Genomic DNA, 13,218 nt, shown 5'->3' with positions numbered 1-13,218 from the left:
ATTTCTACGGTTCCACCACAACAAACAAGAAAACCTACCCAAAAAAACAAAAACATTGAATCAAATGTTTGGTCAGAACATAAACAAGAAATTTGACCCCAAAAAATGAAACATAAACAAGAAAAAAAACATAGATATGATCCCCCATTCTTGTATGATACGTACTGTCCATATCTTTATTTCATAGTTTATGCTTACATATTCATAATCCTCATTGTTTAGTCCGCCATGCATTTTTTTTTTTTTACCTATATCTGACCTATAACCATCACATTGGTTCTCCCCATTTGACATTGAAACAAAGCATCGGAACTCGCTCGACTCGAGCCCGATCACTTTTCCCGTACAAGTCCAATGGGTTCGATCTCTTCCCAGCGACGATCGGCATCACCATCACCACCACCCGTGTTCAATTCTTCTCGATATCGAGTGATCGCCGCGTTCTGTCCTAAAGAGGCAGGGCCTAGTACTAATGTTTTCAACTGTATACAATGTTACAACCCTTGTAATAATACATGGGAACATGTTAGCTTCATTCCCAACCTACGTGAAAACCATGTCTTAAAGGGTTTTGTGATGGTTTCACTCGGAGAATCTGTTTATGTTATCGGTGGGAGGTTATGGAACAAGCGAAAACCTCGGGATTCGAATGAGATTCCTGATGTTGATGTAGAAGTGTCAGCATTAGTGCTTCGATACAACGTTCGGTGGAACAAATGGTCGAAATGTGCGTCGTTAGGGACGCCACGGTATGATTTTGCGTGTTGTGTTTGTAACGAAAAAATTTACGTCGCGGGTGGAAAATCCGGTTTGAATAGCACTCGAGGAATGACATCGGCCGAGGTTTATGATCCGGTTACCTGTCGATGGACCGACTTGCCTAGTATGAGTTCGTTGAGGTACAAATGTGTAGGGGTAACATGGCAAGGCCAAATCTACGTAGTGGGTGGTTTCGCCGAAAAAGACGATTCTGTCCCCAACATGCTGACGTTCTCGCCGCAGCGGTGCTCCGCCGAGGTGTTCCACGTCGGAGCGGAGAAATGGGACCTCGAGGCTGGGATGTGGCAATTGGACGTACCGCCGAATCAAATCGTCGACGTAGACGGCAAATTGTTTAGCTCCGGCGATTGCCTTAACCCATGGAAAGGACACATCGAAGCTTACGACGAGAACCTCAACATGTGGACCGAAGTCGACGGGTCACGTTTCAATCCGCCGATCTCGGCCATGGAACGGCTTTACTTAACAATGGCGCCGATCGGGACACAGTTATATTTCTTCGCGGGGTATCGGAAGGCTGAGGAACCGACGAAAACACTGTCGGTGGTTTATATATTCGATACGTTGGCCACCGTCGATGCATGGCGGAGCTTAGAGCCAACGGAGGAAGAAGGGGAAAATGAGCTTTGCAGCCATTGTTGCGTGGTTCAGCTCTGATAAAAAGGATAACTGATAAAAAAAGTTTTATTCGTAAATTGGCCCATGCGCTATACTAGAATTCTCAAATAAGTCCTTAAAGTTTTTTTTTTGTCAAAAGTTAATATGCACTATTCAAAAACGCACGGTAAAATTAAAGATCAGTCCCGATAAAAATTAAAGGATTAATATGAAATTTGGGTATAGTTTAAAAGTTAATTTATTAATAAAGAAAAAAAATTTACCTTAGTCATGTATAAGTAGCATATTCTATAACAAATAAGCGAAAATGTACCATGTAAAATACTATAATAGGGATAATATTTTCTCCCTAGAAAATGTCTTGTTTGCCATTACATTATTTTTTATAAAAATATTGTATCTTATATTTTTATTTCATCTTAATTTTTAATATTTTAACTTCATCATCACAGTTAAAACTATGATATTTTTTATATTTTTTATAAATATATATTACACGATTTTTCATTCATATGGTAAGCGTACCATAATTTATTTTTTTAGCAAAAAATGATGTTGCTTTCTAACAAGGTCCATATCAAATGAATAAAAAATTTGAATTTGTGTTTGGTTCATTGGTCAAGGGTGTCTACTCCGATATGATATTAGCATACTTTATCTTTACCCAAGTCCGGTCTAGCCCAAAATTTTGTCTTAGCCTACCCATATTTGTAAATAGCTAAATCAAGCTTATTTTAGACCCACTCATATTTTTTAAAACTTTTTAAAATATTCATATTATTTTTACTTTCATTTTTAATAATTTTATATATTTTTTATTTATTAAAAAATTGTATATAAACATCTTTAACATTTTTAAATATTTACATTATAGTATTATATATTACTATATATTTAATTTTTATGTGTTATAAATTATATAAACATAAAAATAACAAAATATGATTTATTATAAACATTAAAAAAAATCGAACCTTAAATGTTCGAATCCGAACCTAACTAATATTTTAAACTAGTCTAATTTTTTATCTAAACTTATTTTTTAAATCTAGTCAACGAATTATTGATTTGCTCCAATAATGTATGAGATATAAAGTAATGAATAAGATATTTCCAATGTATCAACCTTTAGCCAAATACCTTAGCTAGAACGGGAAAGGCCCAAAGGGTCAAAGATCATGGCATGAATGAAACGCAATTCAAAATTGCCAAAATAATGAAAATAAACTTAGCCTACATAGCCATAGACGTGCAAAAGCTAACGTATAATATATAATATATTTTTAAAAAATAAATTACATTAGTAGTCCTTCAACTACTAGTTTTTATATCATTTAACTATAAAAAATTATAAAATAGTTACTCAATTATTAGTAAATGTTACTTTGTGTCCTCTAACTATAAAAAAGTTACAAAATGGTTGTTTAACTATTCAATTTTATCTTTTGCGGTTAGTAGCTGGCTAACAGTTAACTTTTAAATTTGGCATAATAGCAACTTTAACCCTCAACATTTATAAATTATGTTAATGTAGTTTTCGTTGGATCTAATGTCCCAAGTGTATTATATTCGTTTTGTATACTTCTATTTTTCGAAAAATTTGTTTTAATAAAATTATTAATTAATTACATTAATACCCTTTTTATATTGTCCTCAATGTTTTTATATTCAAAGTAAAATGAAAGCAAATATTGGCTTACTGGTTATCTAACATTTAACTAATATTAAGTGGTATTATATGGTCGGATTGTAATACGAAAAGATAGTCGTATTAGTATACGAATCTAAACATGTCATTATTCTAACTAGAAATGAACAAACTAATTGAAAAACTAATATGTCGTTTATCAAGTCCAGATGAGGAAAATGCTTTGTCGTGACCATTGGAGTGAATGGCTCCAAGAAAATGGAGACATAAATGTAACTGACTAGACTGACAATACATCAGACATGACTCAAGTATAATAGATCCTAAATCTATTTATGAATTTATTCACTTGTGACATTCATAGTGTGACATATCTTAATGTTGAGTGAATGATGGACTATATATGTGTGACTTATATATTTTGATGTAAGTAAAAACTTGAGTTCAAATATATACAAAATTGAAAGTTGTTGTACTTGATATATGACTTTTGCAGTATGTAGTATTATTCACAATAGTGGAATTCATAACCCAGCTAATAGGTAAACAATATCATTTTATCGACATTACATGATAGATGAGAAGTAAACGTGGCCACGAATCGTTTGTCTTTGTGATAAATGAGTTGATTACTATTTGACAGTAATTAACATTTCATGGAAGAAGATGTAATGGTTACCATGTGTAAAATAGGATTATATTAAAATAACAGATTTATCTCAAAGAGATTAAGGATATCCTACGAGGGTAACACATTTTTGACAATGTCATTGGATCTACTGTAATTTGATATGTTAAATTAGGTTCTCAATTACACTTAATGAGCTTATTCTCGAGTAATTTGAATGTCTTTTCCTTGTTTTTACTTAGTTTTATCTTTTTGATTTAATAAGTGATTTAGTGTGTTCTACGCTATTTTTTAGACTCGAATTGGTCAAATACGCCATAGGGACCCTAACGTTCGATTGAATGTTGTAGAGAGTTAAGCACTAATTAAGTAGCTTTCATAGTGGTAAGTAATTATGAATAGCTCAATTACGATACTATAGTAGAATAACTTCGTGACTAAATAAGTTTATAATTAGGAGGAAAAAAGGCGAAATTTAATTATAAATTATTTAAACCTTAATTATATATGTCCAATCGATCCCTATGCTAGCTTGTTGAAACCATAAATGAATTGCATGTAGAACCAAATGAACAAAAATGAATGGAAATGATGAAGTTAGAGAAATGAGTTGCATTCACAAATGAATGTGTCTTCCCACTAAGTATAGAAATTACTTGAGAATTATTTTAAGATTTTCAAATTATTAATTAATTGATTAATTATAATTAAATAATTAAAGTTCAAAAATTAAATTAAATTATCAGTGATTATGAATTTGTTGAATACAGTAAAGTGGTCATGGCTTTAACAAAATTAGAATTAAGTTGAGAAAATTATTTAATTGGAATATTATTTTAGCTAAATTGATTAATTAATTAATAATTGTTTTGGGAAATAGAAAACAAATACTGAGTTGGATTAAATTATAAAACGTTAAGTTAAAAGTCTAAGAAGCATATGTATAATTAATCTAATACAGGAGAGGCTCAAATCCCCTCATATTACATGTGAAGGGCGACAACCCTAGTTTTTTTTTTATCTAGGGTGTGTTGCCCACATCTTCTAGTTAGATTAAGAGTGTTTTTCTATTAAATAAATATTACTTGTGTTATTCTTATTCAACCGGAATTATCTTATGGCTCATTATAAACAGATGACACTGATAAAGCTATTAACACACAAGTTTTATATATTGTTATTCTGTCATAAAATAGTAAGAATGTATTTTCTAAAAATAAAATATATTTTTTGGGAATTGCAATTCCTACAGGTTTCTATTTTAGAGATTTACTTTACCATTTAAAGCAATTGAACCGTTTCTTGTTTTGTGTTTGGTTCGAGAGATTTACATTATGTCATTTAATCTTCTTCTTTTTTGCAATTTATTTTTTTGTAATATTGAGAGTTAATTTTAAAAGAAAGAGAAAAAAATAAAAAATATTATCTTGGATTTTTAAGTATTCCCATTTTTTGTATTTTCCAATTAGATTTAGCTAATAAATTTGTTTTTTTTAATTTTTTAGGTGAAATCATCATAAAAAAGACAAAAAGCGAAAAGGAATTATATAATGCGTAAATATTAAAGGTTAAAATTTTTAGAATCAATACTAAATAAAATTGTAAAATTTATGAATAGTGAATGACTTTTACTATAATTTACCTTAAAAAAAGAAAGGCCCAATCCCAAGTCATTAAGCGGTCAATATTCAACAACATCAAAAAGATACCTAAAAAGAAGAGAAAGTAAAAAAGAAAAACAGAGGCCAATAAATAAAATAAATAAATAGCACGTAAAAGATCCTTTCACGTGACCCATTTAAGCAAAAAGCTTAATAGCACGAGCCATGCCCATCACCAGCACCTGACACAGCAACCTCAATGCACTGTCCCCACCAGCATCACCACCACCGTACTCTCTTTTGGTTAACTACGTATCACACGTGTGATGGTACAGTATGTACACACGCGTGAGAAAAGCTTTTTTGTTTTTTTTTTAGCATTGTTTTGACCCTTACTGACAAAAAAAACAACGGGTCAAGACCCCCGAAAGGGATGTAACAATCGATCTGGACCGTTGAAATATGAGAGAGATAATCTCGAGGTGGTTAAGACTTAAGACTTAATAGGTTTATTTTAATTCGGTTGGGTTCGATTTTTTATTTTTGATTTTTTATATATTTATTTATTTTTTAGATATTTTTTGATTAATGAATTTTATTTTATGGCTTTTAAATACTATTTGATAAAATTTTAAGGTATTTTTCATACATATTTCTAAAAAATATTTTTATTATTTTAAATATAAATTATTTATTTTATCATAAAAAATTAAAATTAATTATATATTAAATAAAAATAAAAATCTATTTGATACCGAATAATCATATTTTTAAACTTACATTTTATAAACCATCCACGTACTTGTCAATTTTTTATTTGTTCGGTTTTCTCTCATGTCTACAATGTAAACAAGTAAGAGGAGAAGCCTAGTGTATCAGATTTTTGGAGGGTTAGAAATATGTTTTAGTTCCTTGAACTCTTAATAGATTTAAAATTTAGTCTTTATATTTTTATTTCTATAAATTCAGTCTCTTTATTTTTTAAATTTTAAAATTCGGGTCTAATTGTTATCACTATTAAATTGGTTGGTGTGACATTTTGAGATAAAAAAGTACTCACTTTGTAGCAATGTAACTAAAAATAATAATATTGTAATGAACTTAAATTTAACAAAATAATTTTAATGTTAATGGTTTGACTTGAATTTTTGAAATTTAAAAAGTAAATAGACTAAATTCTTAGAAATAAAAGCATGATGGTTGAATTCTAAATTTATGAAAAGTATAGGGACTTACGACATATTTTAACATTTTGTGAGGCTTTTATTTTTCCAAATGTGAATGTATTTGAAATGTCCTTTTATTATATGGATTTATCAGTTTAGTCATTATACTGGTGAATGAGTTGATTTAGGCAATTTACTATAAAAAAGAATCAAATAAGGCCAATTAGAAATAGATTTAACATTTACAATTTTAAAAATACCATTTATTGTTTAACATAATTAATATTTTTAAAGTTTTTATGATTTTATAAATAAAATTTATTGAGGGAAAAATCATTTTAGGAAAATTTTTGTACATTAATTGTTAATAGAGAGGAACTAAATTGATTATAATTAATTTGATATAATCAGACCTCCCAGGTGCTTTATCCGCTTTTTAAAGGACGAATCTTGCCACTTGGAAGATGAGGGTAGACGTGGCACGTGAGAGCATAGGAAATTTAGGGACAAGGTGGGGGGTTTAGGGTTTTACCAACATTCAAGGGAACATGTCATGTGGATGGTTCATGAAATTTGGGGTCTCAAAGGGGCTAATTGCTTAGGGACCGGCACTGACCACCTACGGTGCGGTGAAAACTGAAAGACAAACGCCCCTTTGGATTTTCTGGCTATTGGCTAATGGCTTTTCCCTTGTCATGATTCTTACGACATGGGACTAGACTAGTCTCTATACAATAGCTTGGAATGTATCTTACTAGTTGAGTCAACTACTTCGTTCATAAAAGAGTTTATCCAATAAAGTTCATTTTTTATGTGTTATGTATGTTAATATATAACTATCAGCTTTTAATAGTAAAAATAAATAATTTTTTAACAAAATAATTAATTTACACTTTAATTTAATATATAGAGATTAATTTACTTTTTTCTGAGAAAATAAAATAAAATGTAATCTAATTCTTAATATAAGACGATACTTTTATCAGAATATTACTTCATTTATGTTGTTTTATTTTTTAAAAATAAATTTATATTTTAATTATTCAATTTTAAAAAATTACAATTATAGCACATAAAAAAATTGGGAGACATAGGAGGTTCGCAAGAACTGCTGGGTAATGATGTGCAATTAATATTACGTTGGACCATAAAAACATGTATGTCGGATGCTGCCACATAATCATAGCACTATTACCACAAAAAGCTTCGGTGTTTGGAGTCCTTAGGGGGACCACTTTTTCTGAGCTGTCCTTCTCAAGATTTTTGAAGAGAATAATAATAATCATTATAATAAGGATAAACTAAATCCAAGGTCATTAAACTATTAATAAAATTATATTTTGGCCATTCAATTTCAAAAAGTTATAAAATAATCTTTGTACTATTTGAATGTTCATATTTAAGTCATTGGACTGTTTGAGTTTTTTTTTAAAGTTCAGTTGATGAACTTCTAACAACAATTCAATGATCGATACAGTGGAACAATACACATTCACGAGTAAAAGAACATATCTCAGATTTAAGCTAATCGATGATTAGTGTTAGAAATTAAAGAAAAAAGTTATTTGGATTTTGATTAATAGATTTATGACGTTCAATATTGTATCATGAAATAACTAAACTGTAGAAGAAGAGGGGGAGTTTACTCTTTCCATTAATGTCGCAGGTGAGAATGAAGAAGGCCATATAACGGCACCAAAATGTAATAATCCAATGACATTAGATGTAATTTATCCTAACAATAATAGGGGGTAAGGTAACATCTAATACCTAAACTTTATAAATTTTCTCAATCTGATTTATGATTTTTTCTGTCCATATTAATCTCGAAACTTAGCAAAATTTTTCAATTTGATTTTTGGACTTAGGTTTTGCTAAAGTATGAGATGTGGTACTCTAAGATTATATCATATCATCACCTGAAAATTTTAAAAATTCTATATAAAATCTAAAAAAAATAAAGAAGTATAAAGAAATTATAAAAATTAAAAAAATATATGATGTGACACAAGTGTCGCACTATTAAATCTTAGCAAATCCAAATTTGGGATCAAAATGAGAAAAAAAAACTTCCAACATTTTGAGACTAATGTGAATAAAAAAATTTAAGGACCATAATAGAAAAACATATCAAATTTGAAGACTAAACATTAGTTTATCCCTAATAATAATAATACTTTTCGCTATTTTTTTTCCCATGATTTTACATCATGTTGTAATCTGTTGTCGTTCTCTCTCTGCCGCATTCACTCATCCTCTTATTTTCACTGCAATTCTTGCTTTGGACTATTCTAGTATTTTTCGAATTTCACCATTTATCTTTCTCTAATTTCACAAATACCCACTAATTAAAAATGTGATAATTTCATCAATCATCCCTAAATTATTGCTCGAATTCAAATTTTATCTCAAATTTCAATACATTTTAGTTGAATCTTCAAAATATTAAGTTCTTTTTATCTGTCTAACTGTCAGGTTCAATGTTAATATCAATTGATATTTGAATTACGTAAATCAAAATTTAAAAACATGTGTACCTACTTTACGAACAATGACGTTTTAAAACAAATAATATCATTAAAATTTATAAAAAGTTGTTTTTTTATATATATATCAAACCAAACCCAAACTAGTATGATAGAGGATGACCTTAGAATTTAAATCATACTTTGAGCAGTTTGATGCAAGTAATCCAAAGTTCATTTTTTTTTTCATGTTTCTTTGTTGTTTCAAACCTATTTACTAAATCTGAATTCGAGTCAAGTTAGACGCTAAACTTTAAGCAATATTCCCTAACTCTCTGTCTTCTTACTATTCGACTTAATAAACATCGACAAATTATTTCTTATTTTGATGGTCCCAAAAGTGAAACAAACTAAAATAAACTAGACAAAGAAAAAAAAAAGGAGATTTCAGGGAGCTGGCAATGGCCCATGATAGAGTTGAATGTTTTAATCTGTCTAGAAAAAAAGAAGGAATAACTTTAGTCTTTAAATAAGAATAATTTTAGTAAAGTTTTTAAAATCACATTAGATTAAATAAATTATTAAAAAATTCATAAAAAATTAGTTTAATTAGTTCATACCAATTTTTAGATCAATTGATTTAATACTTTTTTTCAAATTGATACCGTAATAAATTCTCGATTTAGACGATCGATTCGGTTAAGTTCGATAAATATTTTCATTGATTGCGAAGCAAAGTCTAGAAGCTAGATGGGATTGGGGGGAAGCTAACATCTTTTTAAATCTTTTAGCATGTTGGGTATCATGTTGCAGTCCTACTTTACCATTAAAGGGGTATTTTGCATTCTAAAGATAACCATATATTTTATATAGGGCATGATTGTGAAACTGGCTTAAGTAAAGTGGTGCAAAGCTGGTTGAATTATTTTTCAGATAAAAAAGGAACTCATAATTCAACACCATATTCATCAAACCCTTCTTAAATACTAATTTAATATCTGTTAGATTGAGTGATAAGAAAGATACAAATATCGAATTTATATACGAATTTTGATTTGGTATAATTATATACATGAAATTTGAATTATGATTCGTATCATCAAATTTCTATCTTTTTAGGTATTAGATTAATTAAATGCCTTTTAAAATTGTCATATAAGGATTTGACTTTTATAAAAATATTCAAATAGGGACTTTTCACGCAGTTTAGTTCAATTTGTAGTAAAATTTAAGTAAGTATGATGTGTTTAGAATAAAACATAATTTAAAATTTTATTTGAGCAGTTTAAAAAAAAAGTTTACCCCTTATTTCGTTTGAGCATTTTTTGTAAATATTAATTTTTTATATGACCATTTTGAAAGGTTTAACCGTGAACAACGTTTAAAACATTAAATCTCAATTTGAATATTTAGTCGTATTCGAATAATTCATGATTCGACCCAACTCGAATATAAGATATACCACATATTAAAAGATTATATAAAAAGGAAAAGTGAGTAATGGGGGAGAATGTCTGTTTTGAACCAACTAAAGACATACATATAGGGCCAATAGGGGACAACAATGTCTGAGCGCTTACTACTCCTCGACACATCGGTTTTTAACTGCTGTTAGTTTTCTGAACCTTGATTACATGAAGGCCGAACAAACATTGACATGTCCATTTCAACACTTTAATTTCCTTTATATATTTATAACTAGTCAGTAATGGTCTGGAAATATGTATAAAATTGGTTGATTTGGACAACATTACGAATCGATTGAAATAGGTTAAAAATTCGATTGAATCGGTTTTTTAAAATAATATTTTACGAAATTTTTAATGATTTATTTAATTAAATCAGATAAACTGGTTGGATGAGCGTTTATTTTCAGTCCAATGGGTTTAGCTTTTTTTTTTCTCACGTTATAATATCGCTACAATATAGTTATTATTTTCATTTTAAATGATATTTTGATTTGAAAAATAAGAACTGTTAAGCATTTGTTATACTATACGTCGATAATGGCAATAAGAAGGCAATAATAATAAAGAGAAATAAGAATACGCAAATTTTACGTGGAAAACCCTTATCAAGAAAAATCACGAACAGAGGAGGATAAATTCACTAATATTGAAAAATAACAATACAATAGGTTTTCTGCTACATATGTATTAAGGGTTAAACAACCCTTTTATAATCAATGTCTAATAAAAGAAATATAGTTGTAGACGAATTCAACTTGTGCGACAAGGTCTTCAGCCCTCGGTCCTTCGCCCTCACAAATCCCCAATTTTGCGTTTCTATTCTATCTCTTTGACAAGTGAGTTACACATCGAATTTTTCAAGCCGGGATTCAAGTCACACAACTCTAACAATACAAATCATTTTTTATTAAATTAAGTTATTTGATTGATTTTCATTTTAAAACATTATTTATTAAAAGCTACGAAAGTAACTAATTGTGCTAACAAATTGGATTAGCAAATAAATTTATAAAATGGAAAGATCAAATTATACTAAAATAAAGTGTAAACACTAAATCACAATTTTTAACATAATTGAAGGATTAAAATTGAAATTTTATAATATAATTTTTGATTCATAAATTTGACAATTAAATCAATTTTGACTTTGTAGTTAATTTTGATCCATATTCATACTTGAATTTAGATTCTATTTTTAGGCGATGATATGTTATAATTTCAGAATGCCACATTCACGGTAGTCAATTATGTTCTAGTATCGCCTGTACTAGTCAGAATGTTCCGTTTCGGTAGTAAACTGTTAGAACAAACTTTAAGTTCTTTTTGGTGCAAATTTCAATTGATATTGGTGTGTACTAGTTATTTCATTCGTACAATAAGATAGTTTAAAAATATATTTTAAATTTAAATTTAAAATTTTTATTACTTATTTTGGATTTATTTAATTATGGATTGTCATGTTCATGGGAGGATTTTATTGTTTAATTTATGAAATAAAATTTTATTTTATTTATTTCGAATTTTATTAAAAATATATTTTATATAGTTGATGAATATTTATATTTGAAATCTATTTAATCTCATTATTTGATATTTGTAAATATTTTCATATAAGTGTTTTTAAAAAATAAGATAAATCTGAAGCGGTACACTGAAACAGACCAGTACTGATACCAATATCAATACCAATACAATACTGGCTACCTAGGCTAAATAATCAAATATTGACGGAATCCAATTTCATGAACCCAAATAGACATAGTTGCCAAATTCAAGTATTGAAATGGGAGAGCAACCGGTTTAATTCGTCGATTTAACATCTTTTTTTTTTCCGAATTGGCTTTAACATGAGAAAATCAACCCAACTGAATTTAGTTGTTGACCAAACTGAACCAACTTTGATTTGGTCCGTTTTTTTAGTTAACCGACCTTGAGTTTATATGATTATATAACTATTATACATTATAAAATATAAATATATTTTCGATTTCGGGATTCAATAACGGATAACCAACTAAATTAACCAATTAAATAGATGTCAAAATTGACCAATCCATCCTCCCGACCAAACTGAAAAATCCGAATGAATCGATTTTGTACAAACCCAATTTTCTGCCCGGCCCACTAACAAAAGAACCCAATACCCAACAGCCCAATAGCCCAAAATCATCAAAAATAGAAAAAAACCCTAACCCTAGCCTCTGACAGCCACTTGCGCCGCACCCAGGCCTGCTGGTCAACCACCCCACCGCCGTTCACCTGCTTTCTGCCATTGCCCAACTGCCCACCTGCAAACGAGTAAAGAAAGCAGCAACAACAACAATGAAAAGGGGAGAAATGACAGTGTAAAAAATGTACACAAATGGGTATATAAAAAAGGGCTTGATCACTGTAAAAAGGGGGGGGATTCTTTGTAACAAAAACAGAGATTAGCAAAAAAGGAAACACGATACAAACTAAGTTTTAAGGTGATTATGAGTATTTTTTCGTTTTCATTTTTTATCTCTTGTCTTTTTGTTTATTTACACATATAAAATAAAGAAAGGAAAAAGAAGGGAACTCACCTGAGAGCCGTTCGGTTGCGCCGATTGAGGGTTGTTTCCCGTCGAAGATCGACCCTAAAAGTTGGGTTCCAAGGCTTCTCCTCTCGGCTCTTCAGGCCATGCGAATCTGGCCTTCAATAAGGTCTTGAAACGGATAGGCAAGATGCCTATTTGCGCGAGGCCGACCACCGTCCGTGGTGGCGCAACGGCGGCGCTAGGGGAACCCAAGGGCCGGACCTTTTGAGAAAACAGAGGTCTTTCGGATTCTTTTTTTAATGGTGGGTGGAAATGAGATTTTTG

General features: G+C 29.7%; 1 protein-coding gene across 1 annotated transcript; it reads left to right on the top strand.

Annotated features, from left to right (window-relative positions):
- Positions 1 to 1,581, top strand: LOC107937751 (kelch-like protein 9). Its single transcript, XM_016870712.2, has one exon. The coding sequence runs from the start codon at positions 355 to 357 to the stop codon at positions 1,435 to 1,437; it is 1,083 nt and encodes a 360-aa protein (XP_016726201.2). The 5' UTR covers positions 1 to 354; the 3' UTR covers positions 1,438 to 1,581.
- The last annotated feature ends 11,637 nt before the right edge of the window (positions 1,582 to 13,218 follow it).

The sequence above is a fragment of the Gossypium hirsutum genome, chromosome D10, assembly GCF_007990345.1.
Source record: "Gossypium hirsutum isolate 1008001.06 chromosome D10, Gossypium_hirsutum_v2.1, whole genome shotgun sequence".
Taxonomy (NCBI): Eukaryota; Viridiplantae; Streptophyta; class Magnoliopsida; order Malvales; family Malvaceae; genus Gossypium; species Gossypium hirsutum.
This window is presented reverse-complemented; position numbering and strand designations above follow the sequence as displayed.

Excerpts from the sequence above, each read along its gene's own strand:
- LOC107937751 (XM_016870712.2), top strand. The coding sequence starts at position 355 with ATGGGTTCGATCTCTTCCCAGCGACGATCGGCATCACCATCACCACCA.